At 37.0% G+C, this 23,721-nt stretch overlaps 1 protein-coding gene across 2 annotated transcripts in view; it reads left to right on the top strand.

Annotated features, from left to right (window-relative positions):
- Positions 1 to 21,384, top strand: part of GALNT1 (polypeptide N-acetylgalactosaminyltransferase 1) — an 87,583-nt gene extending 66,199 nt beyond the window's left edge. For both annotated transcript variants that reach the window (XM_069853392.1, XM_069853393.1), the window contains 8 exons: positions 3,381 to 3,588; positions 5,158 to 5,328; positions 6,094 to 6,211; positions 7,505 to 7,685; positions 15,170 to 15,309; positions 16,450 to 16,548; positions 17,274 to 17,408; positions 19,692 to 21,384. In XM_069853392.1, coding sequence (XP_069709493.1) covers positions 3,381 to 3,588; positions 5,158 to 5,328; positions 6,094 to 6,211; positions 7,505 to 7,685; positions 15,170 to 15,309; positions 16,450 to 16,548; positions 17,274 to 17,408; positions 19,692 to 19,838 — 1,199 coding nt within the window. In that variant the 3' untranslated portion in view covers positions 19,839 to 21,384. The remainder of the gene's footprint in view (positions 1 to 3,380; positions 3,589 to 5,157; positions 5,329 to 6,093; positions 6,212 to 7,504; positions 7,686 to 15,169; positions 15,310 to 16,449; positions 16,549 to 17,273; positions 17,409 to 19,691) is intronic.
- The last annotated feature ends 2,337 nt before the right edge of the window (positions 21,385 to 23,721 follow it).

Here is a 23,721-nt window from a genome sequence, read left to right on the forward strand (position 1 = left end):
CTTTATATAAAAATTCCAGGTTTGTTTGCTTCTACTGTGTGTGAAACTGCTCACCTCTCTTGGTGTTGTTCCCAAGGAACAATCCTCTTTTAACATGGATGGTGGTATTTGGATTCTAAGTGCCTATAAGAAGATATTGTACAGGTATATACTTCCTTAGTGGAACAGAGAAAGTACATTTGGTTTGGTTAGTTAGCTTTTGTGCACAGACAGTTGCTACAAAAACAAAGTTTATTGCAAGTGTGCTCTGTTTCATTTGTCAAAACAGTCCTTGGTGCTAATTCATGTCAATACCAATTATTAGTTGTGACAGGTCAGCTTTCAATATATTCTAGAAATAAAGAGCATGGTGATATTAAAATAATGTAAACATAATAGGGCTATTAATAAGATTAGGGGACCAGAGCATCTCTCATGAGGAATTGCTGAGTGAGCTTGGTTTGCTTAGCCTGGAAAAGAGAAAACTGAATGGGGACCTTCTAAATGTTTATGTCAATGCTTATAAATATCTAAAGTGTGGGTGTCAAGGAGATGGAGCCCAAGCCATTTCAGTGGTACCCAGTGACAGGACAAGGAGCGATGGGTGCAAATTAGAACACAGGAAGGTTCCACTTCAATGGGAGGAAAATCTTCTTTGTTGTATGATAGAGCTCTGGAACAGGTTTGCCAGGGAAGCTATAGAATCTACTGCCTGGACGCGTTCCTGTGCAATCTGCTTTAGGTGAATCTGCTTTAGCAGGGGAATGGGACCTGATGATGTCCAGTGGTCCCTTACAACCTTGCCCATTGTGTGATTCTGTGATAATATTTATTATGTTTTGTTTTTTCAATTTCTGTTTTGGAAAAAAAACCCCAGTTTTGACATAGCAATAGCCGTGTCCTCGTTGCAAAGTAGATTTGTAGTCCAGTTCTGGGTTTGGGCTAGGTAATAAAAGCAAAGTAACTCAGTTCCAGGCTGAAAGATGTAGCATTTCAGACTCTCTTTGGTGGTGTTATTGAACCTATTTCAATATTTAGTTTTGAAATCTTTATTTCAGATCATTCAAACATCTTTCATTTGTAGTTATTTTCAACAATTACCGAAAGTTGGTTTTCGCTTTGTTTTCTGAAAACTTGTTATGGTTCCAACAAGTGTAGTTTTACATTAAACAAGACAGAAGGGTATGATGCCTGAAAATTTAAAGGGTTTAGCATATGCTACTAAAGCATTCTGTTTGTGTTGAAATAAAGCAGCAGACTTTTCTGGAAAAAGAACGTGTTCAGCCTGAATAGTGGATTTTGAATTCTAGCATCAGAGTCAGTTTAATTGGAATAAAGTAATCATTCAGTCTGCCTGAAGCACACTTTGTACCTGCTAGTGTCATGCTTTTAGAAGAATAAATTTGCATAATATCACGCACTTATTTACACCTAAAGGAAAAGCTTTGGCAAAACAAGACATATCTGTAATATTGTTCTGTAGCTACAATTCATAATTTCATGGTTTGGTTTTAAGTATTGATCTTTGGTATCTATTAAAAAAAAAAAACAAAAACAACAACTTAGCAGGAAAAATGAAGACCAGTCAGTACTTAAAACTAGGTCAGCACTTCTTGGCCGAGCATGGTAGGCAGATTGCATCAGTCCTTGCCTGGCCACAGTTCTATTATTGTAATCTTTCTCTCTTCCTCCTGACAGGATTTTACCATTCTGTTAATGTAACTGTGCATTCAAGGACCAGTGTTACAGCCCATACTTCATTTGGCTTTAAGTGGTTAGAACGACTCTAAAAGGTTGTCAGTACTGCACCTGAAAAGTGCAGAGGTACATGTTTATTTGTGTGATTTGCTCATGAGATGGTTAGCATAGAGAGAAATGCTTCACCTTTGTTTTCTCTTTGTATATCATGGAAGCCATATACATTAAAACTATAAACATTACCATAATATTAGCTCATTTAAACAAGTGGCTTTGGAAAGCTGCACTGTAAAGATGTTAGTTTATATTTATTACAGACTCAGTCAGCTAAATGATCTCTGTGCTCAACCTCAGAAGGCCTGCAAAATATTCAGACACGTACAATGGTTTTGTACTAATAAATAAGTATTCATTTGAGTCTCTGATAATATGCATAACAGGAATTAAGTTGCTTTGAGTTCTTCTGGAAACAAATGTGTAAGATCCATCAAACTTTTAGGCTCATCTAGCACGTTTCAGCTTTCAAGATGTGTCAGAACTTATTTCTGTGGGTTTTAGTGGCAGTCCAACAATGCACAGAAAAAAATGAGGAGGCAATTAGAACTTATTCACCTGTAAGGAATGGTAATCAACCTCAGGTGAGCTCTGCCCCTCGAGATTTACAAAACAGCCACTGAGAGTTCATGCTGTGCTTTTTCTCTTCTCATGTCACGCTTATTCTTGTATGAGATACTTGCTATTTTATGCTAAATCTTCCTATGAACTTTGCACTGTTGTAGTACAACTCCCATATGCTTGAGTGTATCGTCTAATATATTTTTGTAGCTGTATTATAAGACTATTCTGCCTCTTTTACAGATTTAAAATCTGCAAGTTTTTGCTGAAATCTGTTTCTGTGACCGTCAATTGCATTCTGCCTTTATTCTTTGTTTTTCATTTGGCATCATCCATAGTTTTTCATGATTGACAAGAACTATGCATGGGAATTGGAATTTTTTTAATTTGTTAGTTCTTTGTAATGCAAGTAATTCTGAGCCTCTGGGAATATAGTAGTACATACAACACGGCTGTTGTTATTTTGAGTAATTTGTTCCTTGGCTAAGCTGAGGTTTGTTAATAATAAAGAGATTAATTTATGCATATCTGATTTTATCTGTATTTTTGGTTTTAGGTGTTACAGTGGTAATTTAATAAAAAAAAACGGAAAAATCTAGAGAAAGTAGAATTGGGGAAAAAAAAATTGATCAACTGCTTGCAAAGAAATTATCTGTAAGTTACATTCCTGCAGGAGTTAATTCATCATGTTCAGCTAGTCAGGTTGTTTCCTGCATTTTCTTGATAGCAAAGTGTTATGTCCAAGAACATTTCTGCATATCTATTAGAAAGTAAGTCACATCTATTCCATAACAAAAATTTCCCTATCCCATCTGGTTTCTGTGCAAGCATTCTACGCTGTCTACGTTTTGGTTTCCTATAATGAAGAAATGAAGAGGAGGAACTTCCTGCTCTAGCAAGTGAAACACACGGAGATGTGGGAGGGTGTATTGTGAAGTGTAGAATAAGCAGCAGAGGAAACTATGTGAAAAAGTAGGAGAAAGAAAAGAAATGAGGAAATGGCTCAACTCAAATCTCTTCATTAAATAAAAAAAAGAAAAAGCTGAACTGTGTAACTGAGTTTCTGTGGTTTTGATCATTTTTTGCAGACTTCTTGAAAAGACCCCTGGAAAGTTATGTGAAAAAATTAAAAGTGCCAGTTCATGTGATTCGAATGGAACAGCGTTCTGGATTGATTAGAGCCAGATTAAAGGGGGCTGCTGCTTCTAAAGGCCAGGTCATCACCTTCTTAGATGCTCATTGTGAATGTACAGTAGGCTGGCTTGAACCTCTGCTGGCAAGGATCAAAGCTGACAGGTAATTACCCATCTATTGGTCCCTGTTGGTTATTTTGATTATTAAGAAATGTTCCAAGTATTAAAATATAGCCTACAAGAAAGTATCTGTTTTCAGGGGGAGAGGGAGGCAGATGAATTATGTGCTTTTCATTTGTGTAAAGCTAAAAGGCTGATTGACTATAACTTTTAAAAATAAAACTTGGTTTAACATGAGGCTTATACTGGGATGCATTAGATAATGTGTTAAATAGCAGGAGACCTGAGCATGAATAGAGTTGAGGGAGCAGTGGAATTTGAGGTCTTCTGTCTGCAGATTGGCTCATTCCTTCATGCATTTGGGAAGATATTTTTGAGGAAGAAATGGAAACCAGATCTAATGTAACACCACTACTGTGAGCAAGAACTGTCAAATTTACTGTTTTTTGGTTCTCACTGTGGTTTCTTTATTTCATAATGTATTTGTATTGTGGAATTCTGTGCTGTGACTTGGCCTTCTGTTTGTTTTTTACAATTAGAATAGTTACTGGAAGCAAGTTAGAACCGTTACTGGAATCACACTTATCTACACTGCAGTAACATAGCTTTATATTTCCATCATAAGTCAATATTCACAACACTTGCCTCCATAATAGTGTGATGGTAATTGTATTGAGAGAAAAAAAAGATAACAAGTGAGAGAATGATCTGTGGTAAAACATATTCATACATCTGAGCAGTACCTCTGTAGTTGCACACTAGTCTGTTACTCTACAGCATATTAAATGGACCAGATATTAGGTATGGTATTAAAAATCTGTGTTTTCGTTTATGGTTATAGATAAAAATAACTCATAACGTTACAAAACATGGCATTATGTGATAAAAAGTAATATAGAATCTTTGTTCAGAAATGTGCTAAGACTTAATACATGACGTACATTTCTATGAGACTAAGATATATAAATTGTTAAAATTTGTGCAAATGGCCCAACTGAAGTCCTTTGAATTTAGTTGCAACCTTTGAATCTTTTTACATCACTTTCTGTGAGAGAGAGAGCCTGCTTGAGGACTATTATTTAGGGGTCTTTTAAGTTGATAGGAAATAATTTCTGTGAGCGTATGTCAGGACAGCGAGAAGGAAGCCTCTTTCTGTCAGCTTTGATGCAATAGTTATGCTTTAACAGTATTTAGTCCTGAGAGCATGTAAGACTCCATCCCCAGAGCTAACAACCAAGTTTTCATTTCAAAACATGCAAGTAACTTTGACCACTTAACTAAAAATGAAAGCTCTTGTTTTCTGGACTGTATAACATCAGGAAAGATGTGATCAATTTTTCCATCTGCAGATGGATAAATATTACTGGCAATAATACAAATATTATTTAAAAAAGAGCTAACATTGCCAAAATTGTATCAGAAAAACATATTTTCCTTTAGATTAATTAAATCCAATGAGCAAGATGGAATTTGAGTATTTTTCACGGTAAATGTTATAAAGAGATGACATTATGAAAATTTAAACCATATGTGTTAAAAACAAGTTTTGTTTTAAAAAAACCCACCTTTTTAGCACTTGAATTAATAGGTTTTGGTTCTTTCCTTTTTCTAGGCGAACAGTAGTGTGCCCCATCATTGATGTAATTAGCGATGACACCTTTGAATATATGGCAGGTTCTGATATGACCTATGGTGGATTCAACTGGAAATTGAATTTTCGTTGGTATCCTGTTCCTCAGAGAGAGATGGATCGACGGAAAGGAGATCGAACTCTTCCTGTTAGGTAATGAAAAATTATTAAATTGGTTAAAATATTCACCAGATGTTTACTTATATCCTTTCTAGGTTAATCATGTAAGTAAGTACTTAATGAATTGTGTTGTGGCATAGTTTTTTTCTCGTTGAAGGAACATGACTAGTGATAGAAAATCTTTTATGCTAAGAGTTTAAATATTTTATATATTTTAACTACAAAGTTATATAGTCAGCCTACTACGTAATTTACCTACTGTGTATTTGTTGACTGAAAAATGGAAGTTTTGGAGATATTGCTAAAGTTAGGAGAAAGTAGCACGGTTTTATTTTTTCACCAATAAGGAATTTGTGAAGAAAACCTTGATGTAGCCCTGACTGTACAATTTTCTTGTATAAAGCATTAACAGTGAAACCAAGCAGGTCATTTCATGGCTCCACACAGGTTTTTCAACAACAGTTAACAGAAATTTAAATTTCCTGTAGAAAATGGTTTATTTTTTGAGTTACCAGCGTCAGGGGTAGAAGTCTTTCTCAGGAATTGCAGCAGCTTTCTAGGGGTTGTTTATCGGGATTCCAGTTTGAAGTGAGAAAATAAGAACTGTCACTAACTGGTTCCATCTCTGGAAATTTTGAGCTAGCAAGTACATCAATGGTAACTTAATTTGGATGGAAGCCTATTGAGAAGGAACATGTTAGAAACTTGGTTAATAAAAAGCCATTTTGTCAGTGTAAGTGTGAAATGTATTTAAGTATATATTTTTATGGTGACCGGCACTTTTTTTTTCTTCCCCAGGACACCTACAATGGCAGGAGGTCTTTTTTCTATAGACAGAGATTATTTTCAGGAAATTGGAACATATGATGCTGGAATGGATATTTGGGGTGGAGAAAACTTAGAAATTTCTTTCAGGGTAGGTAAAACTCTTTTCAGTGTTTGTAACTCAGGACAGTACATCTTTAGTTCTGTAAAATACAGATATGCTGCCTGCGTCGGTGTCGTCTCCTGTTGCAGTTAGCGCTTGGCTTCCCGTCAAGTTCCTCCAATGGAGATATGCAAAGATACGAATCTGTAAATGAAAAGTGCATGGTAAATAGTTGGCACAGCCTTGTGATTAGCAGCTTGGAGTGGACATTCTGAAGAATGAGTGTGTGTGCGGGTGTGTGTTAAAAGGAGTGCAGTTAGAAAAGCTAATTAGGGTGCATAAGTAAGGGTGATGCCATCAGTGCATGGCTTAATGTCAGTGAAATGTTGACACCTCTGTTACAAACTCTGTTCTTGCTATTTTGTAACTCGATTGCATGTGTCCCTTTGGATGTGGACCCTAACCAGTTGTGTTAACTTTTGTTTCTACCAAATAGCACTATTTCCTTTCATTTTACTTATCAGCTCAAGCTATATAGGTGGCTACTTCTAAAGTAACTCAGCTTTCTAAATCTGCCATTTTAGAGGTCTAAAATTAAATTGAAAGCATTTTAAGAAACTTTACTTGGGAAATGCATGGGGTTCTGGTTTTTGTTGTGGTTTTTTTTGGTTTTTTTTACATGGGCATTCTATTTTACAACAGACCTTCATGGACAGATCACCACCTGTTACTTCCCTATGATTCATGTGATGAGCCTTTTCCTTCCTTCATTGTCAGCTTGCCCAGATCTCTAAAGTAGTCTCTTGTTGATGCATTCATTATTGCTGTGAAGCCTGATGTGCTCTTTCTCATACTAACTCACTCAGGCATGTGAGTACCATAGAATTATAGAGGGGTTTGGAAAGAACCTTACAGGTCATCCGATTCCAACCTTCCTGCCATGGGCAGAGGCATATTCCACTAGACCAAATCTCTTCCAGCTTGGCCTTGAAAACCTCCAGGGACGGGCCATCCATGACTTGTCTGGAAAACCTGGGCCTTGCCACCCTCACAGTAAAAAATTTCTTCCTAATATCCAATCTAAATCTACCTCCTTTCAGCTTTAAACTGCCACTTCTCGTTCTGTCACTACACTCCCTGATAGAGGGCCCCTCCTCAACTTTCCTGTAGACAAACTAGCGTCCTTATCCGTTGAGAAGGAAGCAAGCATGTGTTTCTCTAAGTAGAATGTATTAAACCTAATGAAGTTTCTCCAACTTGAATAGAAGCAAGTAATTAACGGTTTTAAACTTCTTTTTTTCACAACTTGAAGCTGCATAATAATTATTCTATCACTTTCAGATCTGGCAGTGTGGTGGCACTTTGGAAATTGTAACTTGCTCTCATGTGGGTCATGTGTTCAGAAAAGCAACACCGTACACTTTTCCAGGAGGTACAGGGCAGATAATCAACAAAAATAACAGGCGTCTGGCAGAAGTCTGGATGGATGAATTCAAAAACTTTTTTTACATCATTTCCCCAGGTGAGCAAGTCTTTGGTTATGAGAAATACCTGTTAAGAACTAAAACGTCACTACTGGGAAACAAAATGAGTATATAAATTAAAATTCTATTGCTTTGAAGTTCGTAAAAGAAAGCTCACCTAAGATGTACAAAGACAAAGGTCTTAATTGAAAAATAATTTTGTTAGCCAGAGATGTGCTCTGAAGTCTCCATCCTCCTTCCTTGCTCATGATTTATGAGTGAGCTTCCTGTGCAATAGAATTAAAGCTCAGTGGAATGTCAGAGCTCAGCTGTAGTGCTGAAAACTAGCCATACAAATCTGTTGTAATGTGCTGGAGTTGGGCGTCTGGCTTCTGTGTTGTAGGCGTTCCAGGTTAAGTAGATCAGGAGTGGTTTAAGTGAAACCTGTAGCAGGAGTGGCAAAAGTGAACATCTGACTTGTTCAAGCTTGCGCTTCACAAACCAGAGTATAGGGGCACGTTGCCAATATGCTCGACTGTGATGATATTTATTATGCTTCTTAAAATGGATGTTAACAAAACAGGAGGATGTAAAATATGAGAGCAAATTTCCTATGAACTCAAACTTTCTGGAAAAAAAAATTCAGGAATAGAAAGGAAGCCTAGGAAATACTGAATTATTACTTTCCACTACAGGATATTTTTGTTGTTGTTGTTTAAAAAGACAAACAAAGAGAGACAAACTTGCGGTAGTAACAGACATCCTCTCTAAATACTTGAGACGTTAGTCATTTGACTTTAAATACTCAGTGGTAATTCTATCTGGAACATAATTTTTTCCAAATATGTATCTTTAAAAGAAGTATTTCCTTGCAACATGCTTATTAAATCTGCATTAGTATTGAAATTTAAAAGCTGCAGTACAGTGTAACATGAGTCTGAATAGTGTCAAGTTTTATATGGTAGGTTTTAAGAATACTTGTGGAAACAATTGACCACAGATTTATGATACTTCTTTTTTTGTCTTAAGAAAATGCATTACTGAAATAAGACTGGGTAAGATTTTTTAATTTAAAAAGATTGCTGCTACTACACAAAGCTTTTTAGGTAAAATCAGAAGCTGCCAGCTTTTGGTTATTGCCCTGTGTTGTTGCTAATGAGGCATTTTAAGTTCAAACGTGACATGTATGGATCTTCAGAAAAATTGAATACAAAAAGGTGCAATAACTTGTGGTTAAGATTGCTTTTTTGCATCCATGTCAAGCTAGATTTTGAAATGCACTAAGCAGCTGGAACACCAAACCATAAAAATAACCTAATTCTTGAAAAAAAAAGTAAATTACTGAACAGCATGATAAGGCGCTGTTGCTTTATATATCATTTCTGTAGTCCTTCCATTTCATGTGGTAAGTGTAACCTACAAAAGAAGTCCATATAGTGTTTGAATTTTGTAGGATTGTGGTTTTCATAGGACTTTCTTTTACAGTTTTTCAGTATTGTGGAGTATGCATGTATTCTCCTGTTGGAGAAAGGGAATAGAAGAATTTAGTTTAAAATAGAATATGATCAAAATTTTGAAATGGTGAAAGTAACTGCAGTAGTTATCTGTAAGTGCACCGTGTATTTTTCTTTCCGTTCAAAAGATGTGTCTGCATAGTTTGTATGCTAATAGCCTGCATTGATGATTAGACAGGGACGTATTCTTGCCGAGTTGCTCTCAGAGCAGCTGTACCTGCCGGCTGGCACACGACTTCATTTGTGTACCCATGTCCATATTGACATTGCACTAAACTTTGGCATTAGAATTTTCTAGTGTTTCAAGAATAATATCCTGCAGTAGCTGAAGAGGTTGGGTTATTCTGAAATTGGTTTGTTGCCTGGGGCTGTTAGTTCTATGGGTCATCCTTAGCTATTCTACAATACCCGTGGTTCAGAGAATGAACGCATAAAGGTGCTCAGTGTCGCTCATGCCTCTCATTCCCCAAATCTATAATTTGTGAGAGCCAATAGGTGTTAACTAGAAAGGATTACTATTTTGGGAATTTCACAAATGCCTTACTTTTGTTATTCTGGTATCTGCAATCCTAATGGAGTGTTGCTGACACTTATTTTACCTGTTGGTGGCAAATAACGTCAGGGTAAGTTTCAGTAAGTCATTCTGGCCAATAGTTGTCTTAGGTACTTGGTGAATCTCTGCTACGTTGGCTCTTTCTGACATGCTCTGCTTTTCCAGGAATCCTCCTAATATAAAAATGTAAATGTTTTGTTCTTGAAGAATAATGGTGTAGTGACCCTCTGGCAGAGTGCAATATGCAGCCTGTGAAACACTCTGCTTGCACAGTGTGTACTTTCAATATCCCTGTGATAGCGTGTTGAGTTCTTGTGAGGAGCAAGGTGAATATTTGAAAGCTGTTGCTGGTTTGTAAGCCTGGGTGCGGATGAGTGAGGGAAGCAGGCAGTCCTCTGTGCACCCAGGGTTTTCTCTCATTAGCTGACATGGATGAGTAAATTTTGATTTTTTGAAGGAGGTAATACACTGACAGGCATCATTGAGCCTAGCTAACAAGAAACTTGTTTCCTCCTTTATATCCTTTCTCTACTGCTCTCCTAAGATTGCAGGGGGATTGGTCCAGGAAAGCAAACCTAAGATGCTCAGGTAGCTTTCCCACTTCATGTCATCTGTATTTCCTGGGAAGAAAGAACAGGCTTACTTGAGAGACTTTTTACTATTGATGTAATGTAGTCAAATGGAAAGCTGCCCTCTTGAAAAGTAAGCCTGTAATCCTTTCTTCTTTAATAAGTACAGCCTAGTAGAAATTGTTACTTTTCTGCTTTAGGCTTTTGTTCATTTTAGAGGCCATCTCTCTGCTCGGGTACAGTGGTTAGGTACAGATGGAGGTTGGGCAGGAAAGTGTTGCAGCAGCTGCTACTCAGCCAAAATCAAGCCTATCTTATTCATGCAACAGCTGTTCTCCACAGCAGTAATGGCACTAGCTGTAGGCTTTTCTCATTAGCCAATGGTTTTCCTCACAGTCCTGTGTTACACCAGGGCGATGTTTCCCAGACCATTTCCTCTTAAGCTTTCAGAAAGTGGATCCAGCATGAGCAGGTGAGTAGTCTGATTCCTTGCTGTTCTGGAGACTCTGCCGCTTCTTTATTTCTAGTGCTGGCCTTTCATCCCTTTCTCCAGTTTAAAATACGAGGACTGGATTGTCCAAATTGAGGCTCACAAGAGTGCAATATCAGTCTAACAGCTTAATGCGAGGAGAGTGCCTCACTTCCATGGCAGAGGATAGGGCTTCACCTTCCCTCACTTATTGATTGTTCATCTACATTAACTGACTCAACTTGCTGAACTTGTCAGGATGATTTGTCCTGTGGGCTCGCTCACTACTGGTCAAGCTAGCACCAGGAATCTGAAGCTGAGCAAGGGAAAGCTGCCCCTTTCTGCAGCAGAAGATACAAAGCAATAGGCTGGCTTACCACAGCTGTCTCCCCCTAACCTTCTAATAAACGACAGACTGACAGTGGTAGGGTTTGTTATCCTTAATTTAAAGGTAAACCATGGATATTTTCAGAGCATGTGGTTTCCCCATGCTGCATGAGAGTCTCAGTTCAAGCTTCTACATGCACCCCCCTGCTCCTTGTCCAGTGTGCATCCTTGTCATTCACCAGCCTCTCATATCGCCGCTGGTGAGCTGAAGACATCCCAAAAAGCAGCTCGAATGAGCTTGGCTAGAACCTCATCTAGCTTGTATTGAAATTCACTTTATTTTTGGCCAAAAGTCTACCCCAGAGGTGTGTCTTCCATTGCACTGAGGCTAAGCGGACAGACAGAAGGCCTAAAAAGAGAGCATTGCAGAATTAATCTAAGCAAGAGCCATCTAGACAGAAACATAGATGTGTTATACTGAAAACTGGATCAGTGGGCCTGCTTTCTAATTGCTACATACACTTGTCACTAGCCAAGCATGGTAAGTCAAGGTTCAGTACATACAGACTGGAAGTGGATAACATTTTTATTTGTGGTTGATATGGAGGACAGGGAAGGGACTGAATTCACATCTTGCAGTGTAGCTAAGCCTGTGTTCAAAGTATGTACTGAGAGATTATTTTCAGCTAGTATTCCCTATTAGCATTGATTGGGAATGCAAATAATATTGTTGTTTGGATTATTTTTAAATTATTGCTTATCAAGTTTCAAAATACTAAATAAAAACAATTCCTGTAATTTTTAACAGAAGACTAGTTTTAGATGAAAGAATTTTCATAGTGTGCTTTTGAAAGTGATTGCTCAATTTGTAATCATGATGAAAACATCATGCTATTATTTTTTTCCAAAGCAGTTTACCATAAATGCATTGCCACACATTAAACTTGGCAAGCAAATCTTCAGCTGTTTTGAAACTTTGAGGATGTCAGAACTGTTGCAACAAGGCTGATGGGAAGCTTCGATATAAGGTGGCAAAGAAAATAAAACTGAAGAAAGCATATTCTACTGTTAGATATGGTTATGTGTATGTTTTTGTAAAACTATAAGCAAAGGCTATTATATATTATTAATCAGAGTAGTCTGGTAATGCATTCCAAACTTCTTCAAGAATAGCGATAAAGCAAGCAAGTGCAAAAGATCCGGTGATAGTGTGCTTGGATGATTTGATATGAGGGTTTTTTTTGCCTTATCTGTATTTATTTTAAGTACATCTTGAAGCATATGTGTGGAGGAACATCTATGTGATTGTCCCACAGCAAACAACAAACTGCATGGCAAACTGGAATCATTGGGGAAGTCCGAGCTTTTAGGGTAATTAGGGTGTGGGGAGGAGGAGTTGGGGAAAAAAATATGTATTACGTGTTGAGGTAAAGACAACAGTAACAAATACTGTTAAATACTACTTCTGGGGTTTTAATTTTTTTTTTTTAAATGAACCAACCCCAAATATTTGAAAGAATTGCTAGTAGATATGACTGTCGTCTTCATCAGGCACATAGCTGTAGAGTCTGGCATAATATCTCCTGGAAGGAAGATTTGATCTGATTCTTGGTTTGTGATTTGTTTTTTTGTGTTGCTTTTTTTAGCCAAGCCTTTAAAAACAAGTACAAAAACACTGGAAAAGGTATATGTGGCTGTTGTGTGTATATAGGTTTGACCATCTGTGGAGGAAATAGTGACTTTAGACATGGTTTTAATTTTTTATATACTTGATATTTTGCAGTTTTCCTAATTTGCTTCTATGTTTTTCCTTGAAAGATCCGTTACCTATAAATAGCTGCCGCTGCACTATAGTGCAGATGTATAGGAACACTCACGCCAGCTTTGTGTAATATAGACAAGGAATAAGAAATCTAGGCAACAGTAATTCAGCGTTGCTAGAGGACATCTCTAAGACAACTAAACTGGTTTTACTATTCAGTCCACCTGCTAGCCTGCTGCCAGTTGTGATCAATGTACCAGTATACAATTTAGCATAGACCTAACTTCAGAGAAGATTGCTTTAAAAAGTCTTTCACACTAAAAATGCTTAAATAGGATATAGTACACACCTTTTATTTCATTGTAATGGAGGGAAAGTTAGCTGGCTTTTCTTTCTACATGTTGACATTTAAAGCTACTTCAATAAACAACACACTTGTATGCTACTAAGTGTCACTGGCTTTAACTCTTCATGGTTGTGACTTTAATTCTTATTGCCATTCAGGGGTGTGAGAAAGCCTTAACAGTGTTTATATTGTGAAGCTTACTGTAGCTAACTGGTGAATGAGTTTCGAGTATTGTAAGGTGGTTGTAAGGATGGCGTGATAACTGTTTCATCCATTAGATGCTTTTTCATCACAGAAAAATGAAGAACTTGATGCTTGACTTTGGCTGGTACAGCCTTTGCCTCCTGACTTCATCATCTCAAGAGAGTGTGCTCCTTTTAGTGTAAAGGAGATATTTGCTTTGGTGAAAATAGGACAGTGCTTTTGGGGGGAGGGGGGGTTGGTTTATTTGATTTTTTTTTTTCTTGTTTTGTTTTTGTTTGTTTGTTTGGGATTTCTTTTGTAACCGGAGGGTACAGACTGAAATTTTCTGGGGCTGTATTCCAGGAGATTTTTAAATTTAATTTTGCACTAATCAAAATTTCTTTAAAAAACAACTTTTCCCTTTTCCCATCTCCTGCGTCTTTGTTAAAAAGTCTTCAGTAAAAAAAAAGCTACAGCAAAAAACACAACAAAAACAACCAACCAACCCCCCTCAGCCTAAAATCCTGGATAGCACTTTTTCTGCTTGATATATTGAAATTACTAACGTTTTTATTGATATTTACAAACATTTAACTGAAACAATGCAGTTATTTGTCTTAATTGAGTAGAAAATACACCATCTGCTGGCAGGTCTATTTAATAACACCGTATACCAGTATACCAACTTAGAAATGTCTCAAACTTAAGTTTCAGAAGGTCAGCAATTTTAGAGATAATTCACAGTTCTCTAAGTGGAAGGGTTTCTGAAAAATGTAGGCAGCTAGAGGTGTATAGTGTGGTGGCCAATTGAGACATATCTGTGTTCTGTTAGGGGAATTTATGTTGCTAGGACTTCATTAAATTTCTTGGGTTGGGTTTTTGTTTGGTTTGAGGTTTTTTTGTCATGAATTGCTTTCAGCCTGTGAAGTGTAGCGTGGAAAAATACAAAAAGGCTGTGATGCCTGAAAACTAGAAATCATTCTACCCTTAATTAATATTGTTGCAGTATTTATCACAATAGTGCGTAATTCCAGGGAGGCAAAAATATCTACTGATCATGCACACATCCCTCAACCCATGTGCAGATGGGACTTGTGCAAATGAATTTTCACATGGGGTTAAAATAACCGTAAGAGTGGGAGGTTCAAGAAGAATGAACACTTCAATAAATAAGGAGCAAAGGGGGGAAAAAAGGCAAGCAAAATGCCACAAAAAATAAATCCTAATGGTGAACATACGTCCTTCAAATGCTGCAGTTATGTTGAATAAATACTGAATTATTAAAGAATTGGTTCCTTATATGAAGGTTGCTTTCTGACTATTTCTTTGTGCAGTTAGACAAGTGATGAAGGGTCCAGCAAGTGATACCTGGGTTACAGAATTAAATTAAAATGGAATTCTCCTTACCTCACAGAAGGAGACTGCTATGTTATACTGTGTTGATATGCACCCCAATTGCCATTTGGGGTAGAACAGCATTAGTGACTATTACAGTTTCACCCTTTCTCTTGCGATAACTTAATAAGCAGTTGCATTCAAATTGTTCTGTAAACTATAGATAAGACATTGCCATATGTAGCATAGATTCCATCTTTTGCATAATTTTCTGGAAAAAGAAGTCACAGGTAATGACTGATATGTCCTCTGAAAATATAAACAGTGTTTGCTGTATTAAAAAATAACTTCTATTGTGTGTAGGTATGACTTTCTAAAAGGAAATCTTTTATGTAAGCAGTGTATTATGCTGATCCCTTTTGTATTAAGTGGCATTGTATGAAGTTTATTAGCAGCCATCAAATAAAACTTTTCTGTCCCTACAGGGGTTACTAAAGTTGATTATGGGGACATATCATCACGACTTGGACTAAGACGCAAGCTCCAGTGCAAGCCTTTCTCCTGGTACCTGGAGAATGTTTATCCTGATTCCCAAATTCCACGCCATTACTTTTCTCTGGGAGAGGTAACATTTTTATCCTACATATTTAACTATCCTATGTAAAGTACATTGCGCTGTAAGTTGTTTGTATTCGGTGCTGAGTAGTGCAAACAAATTACCTCCAGCCAAGTTCAAATATCTTGTTTCTGTTGTGTGCAAAGATACATCTGGTCTCTCAGTTTGGCAGAAGACTGAAATTCGATATATGATACTGTAATTTAGATGTTTTCCTCTTTTTCCTACAGTAATAAATGTCATGTGGAACTCACTACAGTACTAAATGTCATATTTCCTTCAGATATGTATAGTTATGCATAACTTTCTGTACAATGCTTTCATAAGTACTCTCTACATAGGCTACGAGAAGATTTTTGCTTAATGAACTAGACCAGGTCAAACAAGGACTTTGCCTAAAAGCTGCTCTGAACTTTGCCCCCACAACCCTCATCACTGACCAGCAAATTCTAGTGATGCCTACAAGCCTTGTTGGACATCCCTCTGTTTTTGGTTTTTTTTTTATTTCGTGACAGTAGAGGTAGTACAAATTATGCTGTTCTAAATAAATAGGCACGTACTCTCCCCTGCAAGTCATGTTGAACCAAATATTGGTCCTGTTTTAGAATGATTTTGTACTGTTCAATTTTAAAGTACGTTTTTAAGAGAATGAAGCAGGCATTTGTACTGCTGCATGACTATCGAGAGACTGATAGTCATGCCTGCTTATTATATAGTAATATGAGGATTAAGGCTGTAACTCAGTAAGTGAGGAAATTAAACCCAGTCAAAGGGATTTCAAAAGGAATTAATCCCCCTGGACCTACGAGAGTGTTTTAAAGCTTCTGGCAGTTTTGGTCTGGAGGTTGATTTGTGTCCATTTTGTTGTATCTGAATCTTGGTGCCGCAAGCATCCCCAAGATGGAAAGATCCCTAAGAGAAAGCAAAGAAACAACCATGGTTCTGTAACTCAGTTGCTTTAACATTTCCTTGGGAGTCTGAGTTTCAGATAGTGGTCTCTCATTGAAGTATAGTTCCTGTATTTTACGTTTCATTCACATGACCCCTGAATGTACAGCAGAAAGAACTGATGTCAGTGTGATTTGCGATGGGCTTAGTTCTCTTCTAAAAAACAGCAACCTTTGGTAATGTGCTCTTTTTCACTCCCAGATAAGAAATGTGGAGACAAATCAGTGTCTGGATAACATGGCAAGAAAAGAAAATGAGAAAGTCGGAATCTTTAACTGCCATGGGATGGGTGGCAATCAGGTGACAATTTTTATTATCTTAATATATAGAGTTATTGGGAACACTACTTCTCATCAGAACAATTTTCTAATTATTTCAGTAGTTATCCTTTAAACTTTACAGCTTAAGTATATTTTAGGAGACCCTCATTGAAGAAGATGCCTGTAAGAGGAACTGGATGAGATTTGTTGGTGGTTTGTCATTTGTGGGTTTTTGAGACCTGATTGCAACAGGTTTTAAATAAACTTTCAAGTGAAAAATGAAATTAGAGGAGCAAGGGACTTCTTTAAGTAAGGCTTCACCTCCTGTAGGTTCTCTGGAACTGTCTCCTGTTTAGACCTCTTGATTGGCATCGTTACTTTGGAGAAAAACATGCCTCTACTTGCAATACTACTTCTAATATGCGTTTTTCTGATTGTCAGTTCTGGAATTTGTTTTATATCTGTTTTCTCATTCTATTTCATTAATAGTTCTTGATGAATTGTTTTCTGGTATACAAAGTTTACCTGTGTTGAGAATCCTCCTGTTTCTATGCAGGAAGCAGTCTGCAGTTTGAAAACATCGACTTTTGAAGAGCTTGTTTATATTTCTTCCTTATAAAATATTTTTTCCAAATGTTCTGACAGAAAAAAATAAAGGATTAGTGGACATTAATGAAGTAATACACAAATGTGCTCCCTTCTCTACACCTCAGGACACTTTTAATTGAACCTTTATTTCACTTCCTCTCATTCTTTCTTGTCTAGGTTTTCTCATATACTGCCAACAAAGAAATTCGAACAGATGATTTATGTTTAGACGTATCCAAACTTAATGGTCCAGTAACGATGCTCAAGTGCCACCATCTGAAAGGAAATCAGCTTTGGGAATATGATCCAGTGGTAAGTCTTCTAATGACTTGTGATGTTAAAATGAGACAACTTTTACATGAGCCTACAGGGCAACATATTCCTGTGTGAGACCACTATTGGAAACTAAAGTCAGGAAACAGTCAGGCTTATGTTCTCTCCATCATTAATTCAGGTGTAGTCACTCGATGAGCATCTGTGTTGATTTAATTACAGAGTGAGTTTTGGGGGAACTCTTAAAATATTTTCAGTGTGCTTTTGGATCCTCTGTAGAAAGATAATCTGCTAGTGTAGTGTTCTGTTAGGTGAGATCAACAGTGGAAAATCATTCCAAGTATCTACTGGACCGATGAAAGGTAATGCTAATGATTTTGTGACAATTTCAGCACCAGTGTCTTAGCTCCCACAAGGCTAAAAGGATATTCTTTTCTAATTAAAAAATCAGCATCTCAAATTTATGAGGAAGGTTTTACATTTCTAATCATGGCCATGGTTAAGGTACACATTCATAAAGCAGCTTTACTTAAATCGTTCTTTCTTGTACATGATGTTCAAATTGATTTTGAAGCTCATATGTTGAACTGCCCCAATGTAGAAATCGTTGACTGTTGATCTGTTCATTATTAATTTTATTTGCAAGCTCCAAAACCAGTTTTGTGATTGAGTAGTGCCTTCAGGAACTCTGACTTGTGGCATGGCTAGTTAGGAAGAAAAAAAAATTCTCAAACTTAATAATTTAACATCAGTTATTGCAAAAGACAACTGCAAAACAGTTTGTGGAAGAAGAAACTTGCCAGTATAATCAAGATGACTGTTTGATAATGAGAACCTGCTGATACTTAGCTACTAAAAAGTCACTTCACTGATTATAAAAAAAGGGGGGGGCATTACTTCTAATTCAGTACACTTGCTGTAGATTTTATTAGTTGAAGTGTTAACAAAAACTACAGCTCCTAAGACTAAAAGGAGATATATAAATTATTTTTTCCTTAGGATGGCAGTTAATGTGTAAAACAGCAGATCTCTACTAGGGTTTCTGCACATTGCTTGCAACTTCTGGTAGGGGACTGAAGAAAACTGTTGAAGGTTTCCAGGATTAAATGTTAATTGAAATGAATAAATATGAGTCTAAGAACGCTGCATCTTTACATACTTAATTTCAATGGTTTGTCTTGCAATGGTTGCCACGGACTGTAAAACAGACTTCCCCTATGGTGATTCCCAGACGTAAATTTTGTTATTTGTGTTTTTTCTCTTTATTCTGTCAGTGGAAAATCTAGGTATAATCTTCAGAGCTTTTCTGAAAGCTGTCTAATAAAGCACAAAAATAAGTTAAAGAATACCAAGCAACAGTGCCTTCCCACACGGTCAGGTCAATTTTCTGTACCTTTTTTTCTTCTGCCTTGGTTCAGGAGGCGTGCAGCTTCTTTCCCTTAGCTGAAGGAAAAGAAAGGAGGAGAAAAAAAAAGCCGTGTTAGTTATTTGGTCAAGTGTGATCCAACTCCCTTTTTTCAGTCTTCACTTGCTGTATGAGTGCAGAAGACTGATGTGCTCTGGTTTTTGTTTTGTTTGCTTACCCTTTGCTGCTTGTTGCGGTAGATGAAGTAATGTATGGAAGATTCCTTGTATCTACTAAACTTACTTATGCACAGATGTATATGTATAGGTATTTATCATAGAATCATAGAATGGTTTGGAATGGAAGGGACCATGAAGGTCATCTAGTCCAAATCCCTGCTATGAGCAGACATATCTTCAACTAGATCAGGTTGCTCAGAGCCCCATCAAACCCAACCGTGAATGTTTCTAGGGATGGGACATCTACCATCCCTCTGAACAACCTGTTCCACTGTTTAACCACTCTCACCTTTGTAGACGTTTTTGAAGAACATGCTTTTTAAAGAAGAACTTAATATAAAACTAACATAGCGTAGGGTCAGTTTTCCGTCCCAAAATGAGAAAAATGTGTTCATTTTGATCTGATCAAAATTACTATAATAGCTATTAATTGAAATTGTACATCTTGCCAAATTTTAATTTCTGACTTCTCAAAGATTCCCAGCAGTATAGTGCTGTTTAGAGAAAGAACATTACTTTAGAAGTTTGAGACTGTTCTGTTTTTCATGAAACAATGCTCTTAGTATCTACGACATCAAATAGCATGTATGTGTTCTTTAGAATTGGGATCTGGAGTCAGCCAAGGAGTCTTGTCTAGTTTGTATTTATCTATGGAAGAATTTTAATGGACGCTACAATTTTTTTATTTGTTTATGCCTGGTGATTTTTGCAAAACTAACTTCTTATTTTGTCTTCAAGAAATTAACCCTGTTGCATGTGAACAGTAACCAGTGCCTGGACAAAGCCACCGAAGAGGACAGCCAGGTACCCAGCATCAGAGACTGCAATGGTAGCCGCTCCCAGCAGTGGCTGCTTCGCAATGTCACCCTTCCAGAAATATTCTGAGAGGTTCTAAAGCAAAGCAAGGATTGACTGGGCTACCTCGGCTGATATTTTGGCTACATCATTAAGTAGCAACAGAAGAAACTTCTGCTCAGCAGAATTCACAGTTCATCAGCTGTTTGAACTCCTGCAGCTTCTCAGTAGCTGTGAACCAGCCTTCCTGAATAAGGATGTGGAACTACCACACATACTAGTGAAACTGCGCCCACTGATGTTTACAAGATTGAAAGATTTTCTTCCAGCAAATAATTCAGAGAATGTTTGGACAGTGGAAACATAATCAATGAAATTGTCTCTCAGAAGAGCTGCATATCGTTGTAGTTTGATTGCAACATCAGTAACCTCTGCTGAAAGTGCTGTTGTAATGAAGAAAGTTCCAAGAATTTTTTTTCCTGGTTAGCAGTGATAACCAGACTACTAAATATAGATCCACAAATAAATGAAATGGAGAGCTGGAAACAAGATTCAGTAACATGAAATAAGAATTCTGTGGTTAAAACCAAAAAGTAAACAGGGTTTAATGGAAACTAAATCAGAACTATGAAAAGTACAATTTGTTATAGTGAAGTATCAAATTTATATGTAGATTTTATACCTCAGTGGGGGGAAATAACCGAGTCAAAAGGCTATTATTTCTCTTTTTCAATTGTGTGATAGTCCATAAATACTATTTTTTTTCTGGTGGGTCTAAAATTATTTGGGTGCAAAAAAAAATGAGCATAAGAATAAACTTAGCTCTTGAATGTCAGATCAACTTTTTCATTTTTTTTTTATTTTAATTTCTTGGTTATTGGAATTGTATCTTCTTGTTACTGTCTGAAAACTGGAGGATAACATACTGTCTTAACTTTTTTTTTGTTCAGACCTGCCGTTTCAGTTTATACTTGGGTCAGTCAGCTTATGGACTTTCATGGCCAAACAAAAGATTTAAGTACACTTCGAAATTAAATTAACTTGATGGAATACGCTTAGCGCCCAAGACTCATACTACTGTACTATGATTTTGTTTTCATAGCAATAAATCTTCTGTTCCTTGTTTGGTTTCAGTCATCATAAAGCCAGAGGAAAAGATACATGATTTGGGTAGCAAGAGATTGGCAAAACTGAAGGTTTTCTGGAACCCTTTTTCACTTCATATCCAGATGTGCTTCATTGTCAAGTGCATATTTAGATTAGACTCTGAATTGTAATGTTGATCTGCTGCTTTTTTCTAATAAAACCTAAAGAAAAATAGCTAAATTGGCATGTTTTTTAAGGTTAACATAGCCAAAAGCAATATGACATTGTCATTACATTGGTCTGCATTTTTTAACTGAATTTCTTTATTTTGTTAAGAAAAATCTGTGTGGGCTGATATTGAATATGAGCCACTGAACGTTCAGAGTATACATTGAATTTTCTTTTGGAAAAAAAATATTTACTTAATGGAGAGGATATTTTTATGATAAATGTCATTGTTTGGCCAACTGTCCTGTAAAGCAAATTAAACCTAGACTCATGCGAAAGTTGTGTGGAACTATATTTGGCTGTTATGGCCAATTAAGATTTGCTATTCCAGGTTGCTGTAGTCTGTGTTCTCTGTTATCTCTGGAGCAGTACACAAGAGCTTTCATACACAAAGCAGGGGAAATTCTAACAAATTGTATTATTATGTTGCTGCTTTAAAAATACATAGGTTGAGTGGATGTGGGATTAATGTCAGATAAAGCATCTAAATATACAGCTACCTTTAATTGACCCCTCTTTTTGAATAGCCCTGCAAATCTTCTGAGGTCATAGTGGATTTATGAAAATCCACTATGGTGGATTTGGTACAAGGTGTTGTACTCTTGTCAGAAAGATATTGAAGTGTGGCCAAATAACTCAAAGGAACAAACCCAACTCTAGTTATGTGAGAAGACTTATTCCTTTGGTACAGCCAGTGAAAAGTGAAGGACAGTGTCATCATTTGTAATTGATATATTTTCTTGCTCCTTAGGTTCTCTGTGGTCCCTTGAGCTTTTATACTATTTCTTAAGTATCGTACATGGTAGTCTGACTCTGCGTTTTAGCCCCATGAAGTACATTCTGAAATCTTCTGCTGTTTTACAAGTGCATAATGGTTTGGATCATGTTTTGGATTTTATTTTAGTTTATCTTAGCAAGTTAGCATTGGTTTGGGTGTTTTTTTATTGTGGGGCTGAGTAAAAATGAGGTTACATATTAGTTCAGAAACAGTTTTCCAAACTCAACGTACATCCCTTTAAAAATATTGCCAGTGAAGAGGCTCTAAATCAGCGGTGGGTAACCTTCCATGGAATGAGAAACGGGAGCATTAGAGGTGCAGTGTAAGCATCCTGTAAGTTATCAAAGTTTTTTCTTTTAGTGCTTCAGATTTCATAAGTATATGACGCATCACTGAACACAGAAGAGTGAATATATTTTTAACTTTTATGATTACTGGTGTGATCGCCTATTAGGAAAACAGTGCTGTGGCTTGTAGTGTGACTAATCCTGTAGGTAGACCTCACCGTTTCTACGCTTGCTAATTTGATTAATCATTTAATGTGTTGGGCAAATAAAACTGCAGTAAAAGTTATCACACAACTAAACCCCCATGTATCAAGTTGTCAGCTTCAGAAAACTGAAGTAGCAATCTAATTTCTAGCCTATACCTTGCTGAGGCTTACCTGCAAAGGTAGCCCTCTTTCCCTGCAGAATATGAGGAGGGGGAGCAGTGGACTGGAGAGTGTCTGCAGCTCTGAAGTGTTTGGCCCAAAGCCTCATAGCTCAGCCAGTCCCATAGTGGGAAAACAGGTTCTGGTAGACTAGCAGTGGCCTCTGCTTAGTTTGCCACAGCACATGATCAGTAGTCGTACTGTACTGGTGGATGACCAAGGGCTTCTGCATTTGAAATGTGCATTTCAAATACTCTGTTTTATTAAGCACCTGTCAAACACGGCCACAGACTAGCTTCTACCACACAGTTTTCTTCTAGCTTCTCTTACTGCAAATGTCATGGCTGTCATCAGAGCTCCCTGCTGAAAATGAGCTTCCTTAGTGACTCTGAGCTATTGTCTCCCAGTGGTGGTCTCCGCTTACAGACATTGTAGTTCTGTGTCCCAACTTTGCCTAGGAATATTAATTGACTTCATCCTTTCAGAGCTAGAGGCATACTTAATTCCTTTTTGTCTAATCTGTCTTCTCATACTGAAGTCTTTAGATGGAATTTTTAGAACCTCTGTAGCTATCTTTTTAACCTGTTCTGAAAACAAAAAAGGCATTGTGTTTTTTTATCACTGTGTAACATACTTGTGTTATTAGACATATGAATAATTTTTCTTAGAAACCCTACTCTGTTCTCCAGTGCCTCTGCATTTATGGCTGCTTTTATTCAGATCAGATGTAGGAGCGAGAAAAAAGACCACTGCTGTCGTGTTTGTCTTATTTGACATTGATAGCAAATACACTCAGGGTAAGGGGGGGAATCAGTAGTTGTATTCTGAGAGAATTGGTAAGCTTTTTTATTGTCTTCTTTCTGTCCTGTGCACAGTGTGTTTAGCATAAATTTTCTATGCGTGCTTTAAAGATAGTGTTCTGTTCTCCATTTCTTCTCATTTGCCTGTGCAAAGACATTTATTGAGAAACACCAGTGCCTTTTAACTGAATTGAAGCACATTGCTAATTAGGGTACAGACTCTGGATAACCACGCTGTGCTGGATCCAATTAGGTCATCTTCAGTCTGTTTAGATAGTGACAGTTACAGAAGTAGTTTGTCTATACATAAAACTGAGTGCTTTTCTCTTAATCTGCCAGTTTGTTTTATCAGTATGAAATTAAGTTGAATTTTATTAGCTTGATTTTTTTTTTAATGGTAATACTATACAAAAGGCCTTAGCAGTCACT

This window comes from Phaenicophaeus curvirostris, chromosome 3, assembly GCF_032191515.1.
Source record: "Phaenicophaeus curvirostris isolate KB17595 chromosome 3, BPBGC_Pcur_1.0, whole genome shotgun sequence".
Classification (NCBI taxonomy): Eukaryota; Metazoa; Chordata; class Aves; order Cuculiformes; family Cuculidae; genus Phaenicophaeus; species Phaenicophaeus curvirostris.